At 41.9% G+C, this 19,508-nt stretch overlaps 1 protein-coding gene across 1 annotated transcript in view; it reads left to right on the forward strand.

Annotated features, from left to right (window-relative positions):
- Positions 1–822, forward strand: part of OCSTAMP (osteoclast stimulatory transmembrane protein) — a 77,151-nt gene extending 76,329 nt beyond the window's left edge. The window contains exon 4 of the mRNA XM_073582519.1: positions 554–822. Coding sequence (XP_073438620.1) covers positions 554–822 — 269 coding nt within the window. The remainder of the gene's footprint in view (positions 1–553) is intronic.
- The last annotated feature ends 18,686 nt before the right edge of the window (positions 823–19,508 follow it).

The following is a 19,508-nucleotide window of genomic DNA, read 5'->3' on the forward strand; positions in this document are numbered from 1 at the left end:
AGCTGCATTAATCAGGCACTGGCTGGAGGATTTCAGCCAGGTTTGTTTGACATACTTTAAAAGCCATCTTGGACCAACATGACTAGTCAAAAAAGCCTGACTCCAGTGGCTTGTCTTTTCCCACTACCAATTACTTACAGTTATTTCCCTATACACACATGCAGGGAAAGAGCTAGTCCTCCATGTGGCTTGGTCTGCAGCGGCTTGTAAAGCACATTTTTCTACTGCAGCATTTCAGAGTCAAACAAGTCTGAGATTATACAGCCAGTGCCTGGTACATGCTACCTATAGTTCAGGCAGGATGGGTTCGCTAACAGGATCCCTTTAATTGCTATTTGACTATAGATTAATTGAAATACCAATCTCAGCCAATGGACACGAGTGGCACTGTTTTAAGCCTGGAAGAGAGCACATCTCTATTAATTTTGAATCCCTTTAATATAATTGTTCACCTATTATTGTACTGTTGCATAGTTATTCAGTGATGTTGCTTTAAACGTCAAAATGATCGATCTAATCTGATCCCTTGTTTTGTTTATGCAGATCTCTCTAGGGCCATTCATCCAGTTTAGAAATGTCGCCTTACTTGACATAGCACACCAGCTGAACTTTACTTTCTTTCCTGAGCATTGCAAGCTGCCTGCGAGTCCTCCAGATCCTTCCGTGACTGCATCCATTGTGTTCATCTACGGCATCTTGCTTGTTGTCGTATGTTTGGAAACGTATGTTCAACGTCTTTGCCGCAAGATCTCCGCCATGTTCTATCGATCAAGAGAAGAAGAAAGAATTTCATTCTTATTTGACCAAATAGTAAAAAAATGATGACATCGTGATCAGAAGCAGCAATGCCCAACTAGCATTGCCATACACTGCCAAATGGTAAAAATGCCACAAAATGCCAAATCAGCAGTCACTGGTTAAACAGGTGCTAGAGACCTCCAGCTTGTTTGGACCCTATAGCTATACTGTGATTATGGTTTGCTGGTTATAAATAAGGAAAAAAAAATACCAAAAATGTTAAATTTACCAAATTATTCAATTTATCTAGACAATCAATTTAAGTGTATAACCCTCCTCAAGAATGTGAAGACTTTTGCAAAATCATTCTATCTAGGAGCAAAACAATATGATATTACCGTAATCAAATTCCACTTGAATTTTATAAAATAAATTGGGTCTCCACTCCTCCAGCTGACAATTTTCCGCATTCCTATGGGTTGAATAGGGTTTAAAAAAATTATACTCAGTTCGCTACTCACTTGTCCCGCTGCTACGGCCCCCCACCTAGTCAGACAATTTTTCTCTGTGACTCTTGTGTCTTCTTTTCTTCTGGCATAGCAATGAATTTCTCCTTCCACCATGACTAGGCCTCAGTAATGCACGATGAGACGTTGTTACATTATGGAGTCAGGATATCCCAACGTGCGTTGCCCTACACCTAGTTAGCTCCTCAAACAAACATGTTGTGATGTCAGGGTGTTAGGGCTGGCGCTAGGGGGAAGACTGAGTACTTGCCAAGGATCCCCTATCCACAGAGGTGCCCCTGCTAGGAGCGCACTCATCTATTGTTTTCTAGGGTCAGAGATGTGCATATCACTCTGACTCTTGTCCTGCTGAGTGCCGAGCTGTCCAGTGTTATCTGTAACTCCATGGCAGTAGCAGAGGTCGGGAGCGCATTGCTAGCATCAGCTGATCTCAAGACTGCACAAGAGATGTGCGCTCCTGACATCTGCCTGCGATGGAGCTACAGATAACACTGGGCAGTGCGGCACTCAGCAGGACAAGAGGCAGAGCAAAAAAGCACAAGCAGATATTTGCAACTCTATTGCTCTGGCAGAGGACAAGTAAACAGTCCTGCTCAGTGTTGGACTGGGGAGCCAAGGGCCCACCAGTATCCAACTCCAGGGCCCATTTTTCAGCTTCATGCAAATGTGACAATATCCTCAGTCACAAATTTATATAACAATGAACTAGGTAGATTGTTAAAAGAATAAGATGTTGCCTTTATTTGTACATAGTGATTCAAGGTTATTGTGCCAAGTACTGCTCATATAAGAGGGTGTTGCCAGTCTTCCACAGGGGCCCACTGGAGGATTCTCCTGTTCTCCTGTGAGACAATCCAAGCCTGGTCCTGCTCACCTTTGCTGTGCCTCTTCTACTGTCTGGGAGCCAGTGGCCCATATTGACTTATACTCTGTCCTGGCAGCTGCTGTGCAGTGTCAGGACGTAATGTACTCAGTATGTACCATAATGACCACAGTTGCAGAGGTCGCGACTGTGACTGGGCCCGTGTGGGTGGAAGCCCACCAATGCCAGCAGAAACTTCAACTTGATGTGCAACGTTGAACCCACATATGGAGTTGAAGAGTATTGGGGCGCACAGACCGGTTTGTTCATGTGTTATACATTATAACTGCGATTAGACTGCATATAAATATTTTTATGAAAAACAAAGGCATTTCTGTAGCAATGGGAGCCTGCTTATTTTATGGGTGCATGTCTCCAGAAGCAAGAGCTGGGAATAATGTACTTGGCACTACAATGTACAGACACTACAATAGCAGATTTACAATTTTCACTCAGCAACATTCACTGTTGCTTGTTTCTGAAAAACACCAATGGAGGCAAAATCATCACTACATCTGTAGATAAATTCCCAAAGGGGTATAATTTCCAAAATGGGGTTACTTGAGGGTGGGATTCTGGTCTTCTACCACTTAGGGGCTTTGTATATAGAGTCTGTAAACTAATCTAAGAAAATCTGTGCTGCAGGAGGCAAATAGCGCTCCGACACTCCCGAGTTTCGCCGTGTGGCTAAGAAATACTGTACAGCTACATATGGGGTATTTCCAGGCTCAACAGAAATTGTGTGACAAATTTTTTTGCCACTGTCACCCATTTACCCTTGTGAAAGTGTAAAATCTGTGACTAAAACAATTTATTTCTGGTAAAATGTGTTTATTTTTTCTTCACTGTGCAATTGGTATAAAATTCTGTGACCCACCCGTGGTGTCAATATGATCACTGCACTCATAGATGAATTAATTGAGAGGTGTAGTTTGTAAAATGGGGTCACTTATGGTGGGTTCTGTTGTTCTAGCATCTTAGGTGCTCTCCCAGTGGTATCCGCAAATGAAAACAGTAAAATCTGTACTAAATGATGGTGCTCCTTTCCTTCTGTCTTTTGCACTGTGCATCAAAAGTAGTTCCTGGTACGGAAAGTATTCAGACCCCTTTAAATCTTTCACGCTTTGTTTCATTGCAGCCATTTGGTAAATTGAAAAAAGTTCATTTTTTTCTCATTAATGTACACTCTGCACCCCATCTTGACTGAAAGAAAAGGCAGAAATGTAGAAATTTTTGCAAATTTATTGAAAAAGAAAAACTGAAATATCACATGGTTATAAGTACTCAGACCCTTTGCTCAGTATTGAGTAGAAGCGCCCTTTTGAGCTAGTACAGTTGTAAGGGTTGGCCAGGACTGTAGTTGTGGCTGAGGACTCTGGAGCAACTGTGTCCTGGCCTCCCCTCACATAGACATGACAGCTTTCTGTCAGCATACCTGTTGCCTCATTCTTCTCATTATCAGGGCTTTCTCTAGGTTGCTGTATACTTTTTCCAGGCATTGTGGTACAAACGGAGACACAGTCCAGCTCAACTTTAACAATAACAGCTTTACTCATTTTTGTATGCAGCACATCCATTTTCTTTACAGCAGTTACCTCAGCTTCCACAGTGCACAATTCTGTCACTTTCCCTAGCTTCTCATTGTCTTCTTCCAGAACATTCCTGGGACGTCCTGTTCCGTTCAGCATCACAGCTTCCTCCCTGTCCAGCTCTACCATTTTTGGGAGTTCCCCTGTCTGTTTCGCCCCAGACAAAAGGGCATCTGCCCACATAGCAAGCTGCTTCAAAATGAGCGATCTGTGCTGCTGTACCACTGCCAACTGTCTCACTACCATCTGTAGTGTAGTCATCTACACTGCTATGTTCTGCACTGCTGTGATCTGTGCGATTGTGTTCTGCAGTGTTGTAATCTGTGGCCCTCAGGCCCTGAACGGCTGGGCCCGTGTCTCTAATGTTACGGAGTTGACTGCCCTGTCAGGGCGCTCCCGCCCAACTGATTCAAATCTAAGCTGTACCCCAGCTTAATGGCCGTTAGCTCCTCTGTTATGAATGGGTCACCGAGGAGAAAAAAACAAAACAAGCTAAGTCACAGAAAACCAGAGAGGTTGGCAACTATGCAGATTGCAGATCCCTGATCCTACCACACAACTAGCAGCAGCAGTGGAGCGTACCTACGATGTTCCTAGACGCTTCGTCATAGCCGGAGGACTAAATAAGCCTGAAGCAAGAAAAGGGGAAAACTAACTGCCCCAGAGCAGACCCCAAAGGAATAGATAGCCCCCACACATGTATTGACGGTGAAACAAGATGAAGGCACAAACACAGGCAGGAAAATAGGCTGAGCAAATGATGGGGCCCAAACTAACTAGAGAGGAAAGGAAAGACACTGTCTGCAACCTGCAAAAAACCCTACAAAAATAATGTCCAACACTTCGGATAGCAAAATTAACCCTGAAGTCACTAGACTTCTCCCACTATATCAGCACTCTGAAATATTCAGAGACAGAGCAAAAAGAGACCAAACTAGTAAGGGACAAAAAGCAAATTGGCAAAATACTGATAAATAAGAGTGGAAATTCAGCACAGCCCCCAGCCGGGGCTGGCTGACCACACCAAGAAACTGAATAGACCAACAAAATCAAGTGTGAACATTAGCAGAAAAAACTTAGCTTTAGATGACTGGAACAGAGCTGAAAACCAAGAGCTGACAAGCCAGAAGGAATCACCAGCAACTGAATAGGGCGTCGACTGTCTTAAATCCAATCTGAGACTCCTGAGGTCCAATCGTCATCCTCATTCTCAGGTGGCAGATCTCCACCGATCAAATCAGCCTCACTACCTCCTGTTACCACCAGAGGGAGTCTGGAAGGAGAACTCACAACTGGTGAACCAGAGAATGAGCTCACAACACTCCTCCTACTTTAACTATTTACAGGCTGAGTATGCGCTCCACCCCCATCTAGTGGCCTAACTTGAGTACTACGCTTTCCCTACAACTATAACAGTAGTTATACATAGCATTTACATAAATATACATTACACTATTATCCCTTAAGGTAATACACAGAATATTGTAGCAGTACCTATGTGAAACACACATAATGGTAATACACATGAACGTGTAGCAGTACCAGTAATATACAAGAAAGAGGTAAAAGATAGAACTATAATATTTTCCATTCCCTTACATTCTTCCTTCCATCAACAATGGTCGTCCCTGACCATTCCATACCCACTTTATTATTTACAGTCAATTCTCCACCCAGGGAGGCATTTAAAAATAATTCACCTTAGCTCAACATGAGCAATGTTTTTATTAAACTCTTACACTTTTCTTATCTGAAGTGCCTGGCTCACAGTCGTCCAGGTCACCTACAGTCCAATAAAACGATCCGTGACAAGGAAAGTCTCTTTCCACGACAATGTTCATTGAACTCCAGTCCTGTCCGTCCATTGGACATAAACATATATACAAAAATGTTCCATGTATAAGGTCCACAGTATTTGGGGTTGGGCTTCACCCTTCCTTTAATGGCAGTACGGTCCCACATATTAGGACCCAGCGTATATTCAGTTATATCAACAGATCTTGAGGGAAGGAAAACATCCCACACTAATGAGTTCATGTCCAGTCAGGTAGGGAGGCTGCGCAGGCAGCTTTTCATTCATTCTGCAGTGGTTTACAGCCGGGGAGGTAGCATTAGCACCACTCTCGGTTGTAAACTATTTAACCCCTTGAGATGGATTGCAGCGTGGGACATGACTATACGGCGGACAGGTATGGGATATTGTTGCTTTTTTATTTGGGATTTTTTACAGGAGATCAAGGGCTTCGATTGGATTGGGATTTAAATAAAGATGGCAAAAATGTGTGTTTAATTATTTCATTAAAAGTCTATATTCTTAATGTGTGTGTGTTTTTAATTCTTTCAGACTAGTGGATTAATAATGGAGAGGTGTCTGATTGACACCTCTCCATTATTAACCAGGCTTAATGTCACCTTACAATAGCAAGGTGACATTAATCCCTTATTACCCTATATGCCACCCGCTACAGAGCAATGGGAAGAGAGAGGGTAAGTTCCGGAATAGGAGCTTCTTACAGATGCACCTTTTATGGGGTGGCTGGGGGCAGATTTCTTTTAGTTGGGGGGGCAATGGCCATGGTCCCTCTCTAGGCTATTAATATCTGCCCTCAGTCACTGGCTTTCCCTCTCTGGCGGAGAAAATTGCGCAGGAGCCCACACCATGAATTAATGCTTTAATTTAACACCTACAAAATTTTGCACACACACACACACTACTAACATTATTAGTGAGGGACATATACACTGTGTTCCAAATTATTATGCAAATTGGATTTAAGTGTCCTAAAGATGTAATTTTTTGTTTTTCAAATAAACTCATAGATGGTATTGTGTATCAGGGCTCTTTGGATCACTGAAATCAATCTCAAACGCCTGTGATAATTAGTTTACCAGGTGAGCCCAATTAAAGGAAAACTACTTAAGAATGATGTTCCACATTATTAAGCAGGGCACAGGTTTCACAGAATTTAGGAAATAAAAAGGATCTCTCTGCTGCTGAAAAGCATCAAATAGTGCAATGCCTTGGTCAAGAGATGAAAACATTAGATATTTCCCAAAAACTTAAACGTGATCATCGTACTGTTAAGAGATTTGTGGTTGATTCTGAGCACAGACATGTTGTGCTGTTAAAGGCAGAATGAGGAAGGTTTCTGCCAGGCAAGTTCATCGGATTAAGAGTGCAGCTACTAAAGAGCCATTACAAAGCAGCAAACAGATATTTAAAGCTGCTGGTGCCTCTGGAGTCCCTCGAGCCTCAAAGGCTTACTGTGGTGCATAAACCTACTATTCGGCCACCACTTATCAGTGTTCACAAGCAGAAATGGTTGCAGTGGGCCCAGACATACATGAAGACTAATTTTCAAACAGTCTTGTTTACTGATGAGTGTCGAGCAACCCTGGATGGTCCAGATGGATGGAGTAGTGGATGGTTGGTGGATGGCCACCATGTCCCAACAAGGCTGCGACGTCAGCAAGGAGGTGGAGGAGTCATGTTTTGGGCTGGAATCATGGGGAAACAGCTGGTAGGGCTCTTTAAGGTTCCTGAAGGTGTGAAAATGACCTCTGCAAAGTATAAAGAGTTTCTGACTGACAGCTGTCTTCCATGGTATAAAAAGTAGAAACATGCCTTCAGGAACAAAATCATCTCCATGCATGACAATGCACCATCTCATGTTGCAAAGAATACCTCTGAGTCATTGACTGCTATGGGCATAAAAGGAGATAAACTCATGGTGTGGCCACCATCCTCCCCTGACCTCAACCCTATAGAGAACCTTTGGAGTATCATCAAGCAAAAGATCTATGAGGGTGGGAGGCAGTTCACATCAAGACAGCAGCTCTGGGGGGCTATTCTGACTTTATGCAAAGAAATACAAGCAGAAACTCTCCAAAAACTCACAATTTCAATGGATGCAAGAACTGTGAAGGTGATATCAAAGAAGGGTTCCTATGTTAACATGTAACTTGGCCTGTTAGGATGTTTTGAAGTTAAATAGCTTTTTTGTTCAGTGAATGTGACCTCCTAATGCTGCAAACTCCACAAATGAACATTTTCAGTTCTTTAAAACAGATCAAATGTTTAGAAATTCTAATGTGCCTAATAATTTGGAACAGTGCAATTTGAGTTTTTATTCATTTTGGAGATTATACTGTTATCATTGAGAGGTTTCTTCAATAAAATTTGATGTATACTCTAACGAGTGATGACTTTTATTAGACTGACTGTCATTTGTACCGACTATTTAGGAAAATCAGAGAAAAATATCATTTGCTTAAGGCCAGAGTCACACTAACCTGCGCAAAATACGGTCAGTATTTTACATGCGTAATACGGATGACAGACCCCTAAACAGTGCTCCGTATGTCATCCGTAATCAAGGTGTGGTCGCGTATTTTGCGCATGTCAGCATCCGTATATAATCCGTATGGCATCCGTATGGTGAGATTTTCTCGCAGGCTTGCAAAATGGACATATAATGGAGCCCTATGACAGTTTTAATAAAGAAATGAAAGAATAGATATAGACACATAGAATGCGTGTATATATATATATATATTTATATATATATGTATTCTATGTGTCTATATCTATTCTTTCGTTTCTTTATTAAACCTGTCAGTGTGAGTTTACTGTATAGCGCACTGAATTGTCGGCTTTGCTAAAAGACACCTGGTGCGTATTTCTCGCAAGTCACACGTGTGGTCCGTGTGTAATCCGTATTTTTTGCGCACCCATAGACTTGCATTGGCGTACTACGGGCGTAGTACGCTGACAATCGCAGCATGCTGCGAGTGGCACGGAGCGTAGGATACTGAGGAGAAATATACGCCTGGTGCGAGGGACCCCATAGAAAATCATTTGTCCGTGTGTAATGCGTGCTTTTTGCGCCTCTCACTCTCCCGTATTCCTCGCCAGTGTGACCCCGGCCTAATAATTTGCAACACAGTGTATAAAGCTAACGGATATGCAATGGTTTGCTGTATGTAAACCATGTCTCATATCCTGTCAGGTTCTGTAATGATTTTACAGATGCTGACAATTGAATTATCACTTATTCTGCTATCTATATCTCTATGAAATATATATATATATATACATATATATATGTGTGTGTCAATGATATACAGTGGGGAAAAAAAGTATTTAGTCAGTCAGCAATAGTGCAAGTTCCACCACTTAAAAAGATGAGAGGCGTCTGTAATTTACATCATAGGTAGACCTCAACTATGGAAGACAAACTGAGAAAAAAAAATCCAGAAAATCACATTGTCTGTTTTTTTTTTCATTTTATTTGCATATTATGGTGGAAAATAAGTATTTGGTCAGAAACAAGCAATCAAGATTTCTGGCTCTCACAGACCTGTAACTTCTTCTTTAAGAGTCTCCTCTTTCCTCCACTCATTACCTGTAGTAATGGCACCTGTTTAAACTTGTTATCAGTATAAAAAGACACCTGTGCACACCCTCAAACTGTCTGACTCCAAACTCCACTATGGTGAAGACCAAAGAGCTGTCAAAGGACACCAGAAACAAAATTGTAGCCCTGCACCAGGCTGGGAAGACTGAATCTGCAATAGCCAACCAGCTTGGAGTGAAGAAATCAACTGTGGGAGCAATAATTAGAAAATGGAAGACATACAAGACCACTGATAATCTCCCTCGATCTGGTGCTCCACGCAAAATCCCACCCCGTGGGGTCAGAATGATCACAAGAACGGTGAGCAAAAATCCCAGAACCACACGGGGGGACCTAGAGAATGAACTGCAGAGAGCTGGGACCAATGTAACAAGGCCTACCATAAGTAACACACTACGCCACCATGGACTCAGATCCTGCAGTGCCAGACGTGTCCCACTGCTTAAGCCTGTACATGTCCGGGCCCGTCTGAAGTTTGCTAGAGAGCATTTGGATGATCCAGAGGAGTTTTGGGAGAATGTCCTATGGTCTGATGAAACCAAACTGGAACTGTTTGGTAGAAACACAACTTGTCGTGTTTGGAGGAAAAAGAATACTGAGTTGCATCCATCAAACACCATACCTACTGTAAAGCATGGTGGTGGAAACATCATGCTTTGGGGCTGTTTCTCTGCAAAGGGGCCAGGACGACTGATCCGGGTACATGAAAGAATGAATGGGGCCATGTATCGTGAGATTTTGAGTGCAAACCTCCTTCCATCAGCAAGGGCATTGAAGATGAAACGTGGCTGGGTCTTTCAACATGACAATGATCCAAAGCACACCGCCAGGGCAACGAAGGAGTGGCTTCGTAAGAAGCATTTCAAGGTCCTGGAGTGGCCTAGCCAGTCTCCAGATCTCAACCCTATAGAAAACCTTTGGAGGGAGTTGAAAGTCCGTGTTGCCAAGCGAAAAGCCAAAAACATCACTGCTCTAGAGGAGATCTGCATGGAGTAATGGGCCAACATACCAACAACAGTGTGTGGCAACCTTGTGAAGACTTACAAAAAACGTTTGACCTCTGTCATTGCCAACAAAGGATATATCAAAAAGTATTGAGATGAAATTTTGTTTCTGACCAAATACTTATTTTCCACCATAATATGCAAATAAAATGAAAAAAAAACAGACAATGTGATTTTCTGGATTTTTTTTTCTCAGTTTGTCTCCCATAGTTGAGGTCTACCTATGATGTAAATTACAGACGCCTCTCATCTTTTTAAGTGGTGGAACTTGCACTATTGCTGACTGACTAAATACTTTTTTTCCCCACTGTATATATATACCTATACTATGTGTATACATGTATTCTATCTATTCTATTTTAACCTGTCAGTGTGATTTTACAGTATAGCACACTGAATTGACGGCTTTTCTAAAGGACACCGGTGGGTATTTCCCGCAAGTCACACGTATGATCCGTGTGTAATCTGCTTTTTTCTCGCACCTATAGACTTGCATTGGTGAGTCTCGGGCGTAATACGGTGCAAATTGCAGCATGCTGCGATTTCACCCGCACGTATAATACGGGTGAGAAAAAAATGGATGATGGGAGCTGCCCCATAGATTAACATTGGTCCGAGTGCTATGCAATTTTTTATCGCATAGCACTCGTCCGTATTTCTATCTAGTGTAACTCCAGCCTTACAGTAGATATGAATAGCATTTACATAAATATACATTACACTTTTAACCCATGGGTAATAAACACAGAATAGTGTGGCAGTACCTATGTGACACACACATAATGATAATACACATGAACATGTAGCAGTACCAGTGAAATACAAGAAAGAGGTAAAAGATAGAACAATAACATTTTCCATTCCCTTACATTGTCATGAGTTTTCTTGGGAATGATGCAACAAGTTTTTCACACCTGGATTTGGGGATCCTCTGCCATTCTTCCTTGCAGATCCTCTCCAGTTCAGTCAGGTTGGATGGTGAACATTGGTGGACAAACATTTTCAGGTCTCTCCAGAGATGCTCAATTGGGTTTAGGTCAGAGCTCTGGCTGGGCCAGTCAAGAATGGTCACAGAGTTGTTCTTTAACCACTTCTTTGTTATTTTAGCTGTTTGCTTAAGGCTAAGTTCACACGTTGCATTTTTTTCGCGTTTCCGCGGCGGTTTTAACCGCACGATTTTGCCGTGAAAAATAAGCATTCCTATGGGATTCCGCAATGCTGTGCTAATGCTGCGGTTTTTACCGTGGCGGAATCGCTTCGTGGTAAAAACCGCAGCATGCTCATTAATTTTGCGGAAATGCGGCGATCCCGCACCCATAGGAATGCATTGTTCCGCTTACTTCCCGCATGTGGCTGTGCACACCATGCGGAAAGTAAGCAGAACATTTGCGGATGGTACCCACGGTCCAGAGGAGAGGAGACTGTCCTCCGGGCTTTGGGTACCATATCCCTGTAAAAAATAGAATTTAGAATAAAAAATATTGTTATTCTCACCTTCCGGCATCCCGCGCAGCCTTCCCGCCTCTCTCCACGCTCTCGTTCCCAGTAATCCTTTGCGAAAATGCCCGTGATGGCGTCCGTTCTTGCGGGATCGCGAAGTCTCGTGGTCATTCGCGCGACGTCATCGCGAATGACCGCGAGACGTCGCGGTCCCGCGAGAGCGTACATCATCGCGGGCATTTTCGCAAAGGATTACTGGGAACGGCTGTGCGGGTCGTCGGAAGGTGAGAATAACACCATTTTTTATTTTTTTTACATTTTATCTTTTACTACTGATGCTGCATAGGCGGCCTCAGTAGTAAAAAGTTGGTCACACTTGTCAAACACTATGTTTGACGAGTGTGACCAACCTGTCAATCAGTTCTCCAAGCGATGCTCCAGATCGCTTGGAAAACGCTAGCATTCTGCAAGCTAATTATGCTTGCAAAATGCTAGTTTTTCCGTGGGAAAATTGTGGGAATTTAAAATGCGATTTTCCCCCGGAATGGAATTCCGGAATTCTCGCGGTAATTTCCGCGAGGTTCCAGTACGTGTGAACTTAGCCTAAGAGTCATCGTCTTGTTGAAAGTTGAACCTTCAGCCAAGTCTGAGCACTCTGGAAGAGGTTTTCATCCAGGATATCTCTGTACTTGGCCGCAATCATGTTTCCTTCAATTGCAACCAGTCGACCTGTCCCTGCAGCTGAAAAACACCCCCATAGCATGATGCTGCCACCACCATGTTTCACTGTTGGGATTGTATTGGGCAGGTGATGAGCAGGGCCTGTTTTTTTCCACACATACCGCTTAGGATTATCACCAAAAAGTTCTATCTTAGTCTCATCAGATCAGAGAGTCTTATTTCTCATAGTCTGGGAATCCTCCATGTGTTTTTTAGCAAACTCTATGTGGGCTTTCATATGTCTGGCAATAAGGAGTGGCTTCCGATGGGCCACTCTGCCATAAAGGCCCGACTGGTGGAGTACTGCAGTGATAGATGACTTTGTGGAACTTTCTCCCATCTCCCTACTGCATCTGTGGAGCTCAGCCACAGTCATCTTGGGGTTCCTCTTTACCTCTCATACCAAAGCTCTTCTCCCACGATTGCCCAGTTTGGCTGGATGGCCAGGTCTAGGAAGACTTCTGGTGGTCCCAAACTTCTTCCATATAAGGATTATGGAGGTCACTGTGCTCTTAGGAACCTTGAAAACTGCAGAAATTCTTTTGTAACCTTGGCCAGATCTGTGCCTTGCCACAATTCTGTCTCTGACCTCCTTGGCCAGTTCCATTGACCTCATAATTCTCATTTAGTCTGACATGCACTGTGAGCTGTGAAGTCTTATATAGACAGGTGTGCGCCTTTACAAATCAAGTCCTATCAGTTTAATTAAACACAGCTGGACTCCAATGAAGGAGTAGAACCATCTCAAGGAAGATCACAAGGAAATAGACAGAATGAGGCTTAAATATGAGTGTCTGAGCATAGGGTCTGAATACTTATGACCATGTGATATTTCAGTTTTACTTTTTTAATAAATTTGCAACCATTTAATAATAATAATCTTTATTTTTATATAGCGCTAACATATTCCACAGCGCTTTACAGTTTTGCACACATTCTCATCACTGTCCCAGATGGGGCTCACAATCTAAATTCCCTATCAGTATGTCTTTGGAGTGTGGGAGGAAACCCACACAAACACGGGGAGAACATACAAACTCCTTGCAGATGTTGTCTTTGGTGGGATTCAAACCCAGGACCCCAGCGCTGCAATGCTAACCACTGAGCCACCGTGCTGCCCTAACCATTTCTACATTTCTGTTTTTTTCAGTCAAGATGGGGTGCAGAGTGAACATTAATGAGAAAAAAAATGAACTTTTTTGAATTTAGCAAATGGCTGCAACGAAACAAAGAGTGAAAAATTTAAAGTCATCTGAATTCTTTCCGTACCCACTGTATGTAAACCAAAATTAAATTACAACTCATTCTGGGAAACACATCCATTGTAGGCAATTTCAACTGGTTTAAACACAGTAATAGAAACATGAAAATATTTACTGTGTCCTTAAAGTGAACCTGTCATCAGGATTTTGCTAAGTAAACTACAGACACTGTCAGGTTGGTGCTGCTACACTGATTAAAATGATACCTGGGTTGAAAAAATTGTCTTGTGGTTGTTGTGTAATCTTTATTTTCAGTTTATGAGATTCTTGTACTCCGTGGCGGGACTGTGGACGGGGCTTTATTTGGTGCTCTCTGGCCTCATCTTCATTATTGGGGCAGCATAGTGGCTCAGTGGATAGCATTGCAGCGCTGGAGTCCTGGGTTCAAATCCCACCAAGGACAACATCTACAAGGAGTTTGTATGTTCTCCCCATGTTTGTGTGGGTTTCCTCCCATGATCCAAAGACATACTGATAAGGAATTTAGATTGTGAGCTCCGTTGGAGACAGTGAAGATAATGTAAAGCTCTGCGGAATATGTTAGCGCTATTTAAAAATAAAGATTATTATTGTGGCTTAAATGACAGGTCACTGATCATACTAGATGCTACTGCATCATTTTGCTGCAGGTACATTTTTTTTCAAGGCCTACAGTATGAGGCCGGTCACTGAAGGATGACTGATAACAAATAGTTCCGAAAAACAACTAATTAAAATAAAGTACCAAATTGTGAAAACTCCCCACAAAATAATAATATCAAATAAGTTATCACAGCTAAATATGTTAGACGGCCCCTTGACTATAGGTATTAAGAAAGTTTCGTAATTAAGGGGCTTTTCCTGTTTCAGAAAGCCCCCGTCACGTGGCTGTAGCTAGTTTAAAAAAACAAAACAAACCGTAAAGCTGAACTCACATCTGCGTAAAAAATCAGCGAGTGCAATTCGATTTTTTCTCACAGAGAGAGAAGCCAGCGCTGCCTAAGGATAGAGCGCAATACATAAAGTGCATATACACATATTAATTTCTAACTGTACTTTAAAATGAGACATTTAGCAAATAATTGATTAATTTTTCAATCAAGTATGTTTTTTTTTTTCTCGCAACAATGTTATTCAATTAGGCAGTGTTCACATGCAAGTTTTTCCTTACCTGGAGTTGGGGTGAGGAAAAAATTGCAGCATGTTGTGTATGGCTGCATAAAATAGCTGAGACTCACCAATACAAGTCAATAGATGTGAGAAAAAAATCTCACAGGCACACGTACCACGTGTGTGTCATCCTGAAAAAATCATGTGGGGTCCCCCCAATTTTATTAATCAGCAAAGGCTAAGCAGACAGCTGCGGGCTGATATTAATAGGCTGGGAAGGGGCCATGGATATTGGCCCCCTCTCAAACTAATAACACCAGCCCTCAGCTGCCCCAATAATGGCACATCCATTAGATGTGCCTATTCTGGTTCTTAGTGTTGGCTCTTCCTGCATGCCCTTGTGTGTTGGCAACTGGAGTAATGGTTTTGGGACTGATACGAGTATTATCTGTGTAATGTCCGCTGACATCCAGGGGTTAGTAAAGGAGAGACATCTATAAGACATCCCCATTACTAACTCCATAGTCAAAAGCAGTAAACACACACAGAGAAAAGTGTTTTAATTGTACAAAACACTCTCTGACCCTCTTTCACCCATTTATTATCTTTAAACAAAAAAATAATCCAAAGGGGTCTGCTGTAAATCCATCCCACGACGATCCCCGACTCTGCTACATCAGAGCTCTGCCCAGTTGATGATATGAGCTGCTCAGAGCCGCTGAGCTCACCGATTGCTGCAGCATCGTCAACATGACATCAGTGCTGTAGACTATAACAGACACCGTTAGCAGTGTGACGGGAATCAGTGCTGGACCTGGGGAATAAAGTCCAGTTTGTTTTTTTAAACAAACTTCAACCGGCTAAAATGGGATTTCCGAAGCCATAAAACCCCTTTTAGGTCAGATTTGTGAGGTAATATGGTATGATCCTCATACTTTTGCTCAGCAGACATACACCTTGTGACTATGAACCATCTTGGCAGCAAATCTCTGGAGGTCCGAGCAGCCTATGTCTGTGAACATCTTGTGGTAGAATTACATATATTTTGATTAAATTTGATATTAACATTAATGGAAACATCCATTGCTGCCACTGTGCCCTCCAGTAAGGCATTAGTGTCTTACCATCTGCTTTGCTTTAAGTTTGTTGCCCATAAATAAAGAATAAAGCTTTTGTTTAAAGCTTAGAAATGAGGAATTGAGACAAGTGAAAGAATCACAGCTTGAGTGGGTTGTACACAGGAATTGACTTTCATAATTCAAGTATTCCCACTGATCTGAACCTCTCTGGGTCTTTGCAATCACGTTCCCCTGATAAACTCCAGCATATGGTAAAATGCACTGATCTTATTCATCCTACAGCTTGTATAGTTGTATTTGTAGTGGTGTTCTCTAAAATTCTATGTCCTTCATAGAAATAAATAGAAGCCTATTGTCTGTATAGTTTGTATACTGTGTGGTAGATCGGCTCACTCAGCGGTAGTCAATGGAACACTGCACCTTTAAGGATGCACTTGGTTTATTAGTACAGCATAAACCAAGTTCTTAAGCACAAAAATAAATACGGCCCTTTGGGCAAAGCAGCAAAACAAAACGCTTTGTGCAGTCCTTGCACTAGTGGGGGGGTCAGCCCACTCATGGTTAATAATGTCCATGCACAAACACTCCACACTTCCTCGCCAGGCCCTAAACAGCTCAGACTAACCCTGGAGCTCCGCTATTTAAAGCCAGACCATGTGACTGTCCATCATGTGACTGATCACATGATCCTGACATCACACAGGTCCTATAAGGACACTGCAAGGGAGATATGTGGACCCACTCCCTCCCGCTCTATGGAGGTCCACTAAAACCAGCCCGTAATATTACTTCCAATAAAACGACCCAACACATAGTAGCTGGAGGAAACGATTCTGGTTTTACATCACGGACGTCCTCATGCGCAGTGACACATACATATCTCCCCTCCATCACTTCACTAGTGACTCAACAACTGTTAATAGGGTCTTCCTGCAAATCCAAGCATAAGGTACAAGAGGGTATGTGGGCTATTAAAGGTGTATTGCTCGAAAGGATGGGAATAGACTGTATATCTTTGCAAGATGGGTTTCTAGGTGACTAAAGACAGACTTTAAAGGGGTAGTCCAGTTTAGAAATTCTTTCTTTTAACCCCTTCATGACCTGAGGTATTTTGTTTTTGCATTTTCGTTTTTTGCTCCCCTTCTTCCCAGAGCCATAACTTTTTTATTTTTCTGTCAATATGGCCATATGAGGGCTTGTTTTTTGCAGAACGAGTTGTACTTTTGAATCACAACATTGGTTTTAACATATAGAATCATAGAATCATAGAATGGAAGAGTTGGAAGGGACCTCCTGGGTCATCTGGTCCAACCCCCTGCTCAAAGCAGGATTCACTACACCATCTCAGGCAGATGTCTGTCCAGCCTCTTTTTGAAGACTTCTATTGAAGGAGAACTCACCCCCTGTTCCACTCATTGATCACTCTAACTGTCAAAAAGTTTTTTCTAATATCTAATCTGTGTCTCCTCCCATTCAGTTTCATCCCATTTCTTCTAGTCTTTCCTTGTGAAAATGAGAATAAAGATGATCCTTCTACAATGCGACAGCCCTTGAGATATTTGTAGACAGCTATTAAGTCTCCTCTTAGTCTTCTCTTTTGCAAGCTAAACATTCCCAAATCCTGCAACCGTTCTTCATAGGACATAGTTTGCAGACCGGTCACCATTCTGGTCACTCTTCTCTGAACTTGCTCCAGTTTGTTGATGTATTTTTTAAAATGTGGCTCCCAAAACTGGACACAGTATTCCAGATGAAGTCTGACCAAAGAGGAGTAGAGGGCAATAATGACTTCATGTGATTTAGACTGTATGCTTCTGTTAATACATCCTAGAAATGTATTTGCCTTTTTTGCTGCTGCATCACACTGTTGATTCATGTTCAGTCTGTGATTTATTAGTATTCCCAAGTCTTTTTTCACATGTGCTGTTCTTAGCCCTATTCCTCCCATTCTGTATATGCTTTTTTCATTTTTATTGTCCAGATGTAGTACTTTGCACTTTTCCCTGTTAAAAACTATTCTGTTAGTTGCTGCCCACTGCTCCAGTTTATTAGCTGTCCCTCCTAGCTTTGCATCATCAAGCAAATGTAATCAGTTTACCCTCAATTCCTTCATCTAAATAATTGCTAAAGATGTTGAACAATACAGGGCCCAGGACAGAGCCTTGTGGTACCCCACTTTAGACATTCTTTCAACTGGATGTGCAGCCATTTACGACCACTCTTTGGGTCCGATCACTAAGCCAGTTATGAATCCACCTAACCGTTGCCTTGTCCATTCCATACTTAGTCATTTTTTAAATAAGGATTGTGTGAGATACTATGTCAAATGCTTTGCTGAAGTCAAGATATACTATATCTACAGCATATCCCTGATCCACCAAGTCAGTGATTCTGTCATAGAAAGAAATTAAGTTAGTCTGACATGACCTATTGGTTACAAACCCATGCTGACTCTGGTTAGTCACTTCATTCTTATCCAGGTACTTACATACATGTTGTTTAATAATTTGAAAGATAATTCCTGGTGTAGAAGTCAGACTCACCGGCCTATACTTGCCTGGGTCCACCTTCTTCCCCTTTTTGAGGATAGGAACAACATTTGCTCTTCTCCAGTCTTCTGGGACTTCTCCTATTCTCCAAGACTTTTCAAAGATTATGGAGAGTGGTTCAAAAGTTTCTTCTGCTACCTCCTTCAGTACTCTGGGGTGTAATTCATCTGGACCTGGAGACTTGAATTCATTTAGGTTAGCTAAGTGTTTCCTCACTATCTTTTTGTTTATTGATATCCTGGATTATTCTATTCCCTTAATAGGACTGTGAAAATCAGTTGATGTTACATTTCCTTTCTGTGAGATAACAGATGCAAAATAGGAATTTAAAAGTTCGGCCTTCTCAACATCCTGTTTTACCATTTCATCATTTTCATCCTGTAAAAATCCTATAGCATCTTTGACTTTTCTTTTAGTTTTGACATATCCCCAAAATCCTTTATTATTGCTTTTGACATCTCTTGCAAGCCTTAATTCCTTGTCAACTTTAACTAATCTGATTCATTTCCCTCAGGTTCTGCAGACAGCATTATATTCTTCTTTAGATATGCCTCCCTCTTTCCATTTGTTAAACATTTCTTTCTTCCTTTTTAGCATGTGTTTATTTTGTGTACTGAAAAATGGGAAAAAATTCCAAGTGCGGTGAAATGGCCAAAAAAGTGCAATTCCACAATTGTTTTTTATTTTCCTTTTTTACTATGTTCACTAAATGCTAAAACAGACCTGCCATTATGATTCTCCAGGTCATTACGAATTCACCAAACATATCTAGATTCTTTATTATCTAAGTGGTGAAAAAAATTCCAAAGTTTGTTAAAAAAAAAAAAAAAAAATGGCACCATTTTCCGATAACCGTAGCATCCACATTTTTTGTGATCTTGGGCTGGGTGAGGGCTTTTTTATTTTGAAAGGGGGGTGATTTGAACTTTTTTTATATTTTTAAAAACTTTTTTTTACTTTTGGCATGCTTCAATAGTCTCCATGGGAGACTAGAAGTTACCATAACCCAATCGGCTCTGCTACACACACAGGCGATGATAAGATCGCCTGTATGTAGCAGAAATTCTGACTTGCTATGAGCGCCGATCATCAGTGGTTAATTGTGAGTAACTAATTAGGGTCCGCCTCCCGTCTGATGCCGACGCTGGCTGGCGTCTCGGTCGTCTTGACAGCGAGGCTCGTCACATCCGGGTCGGGAGTATCATTTCCGGTTGCGCTGCTGATTCAGCCGC

This window comes from Dendrobates tinctorius, unplaced genomic scaffold (assembly GCF_039654945.1).
Source record: "Dendrobates tinctorius isolate UK_male_01 unplaced genomic scaffold, ASM3965494v1 ptg000071l, whole genome shotgun sequence".
Classification (NCBI taxonomy): domain Eukaryota; kingdom Metazoa; phylum Chordata; class Amphibia; order Anura; family Dendrobatidae; genus Dendrobates; species Dendrobates tinctorius.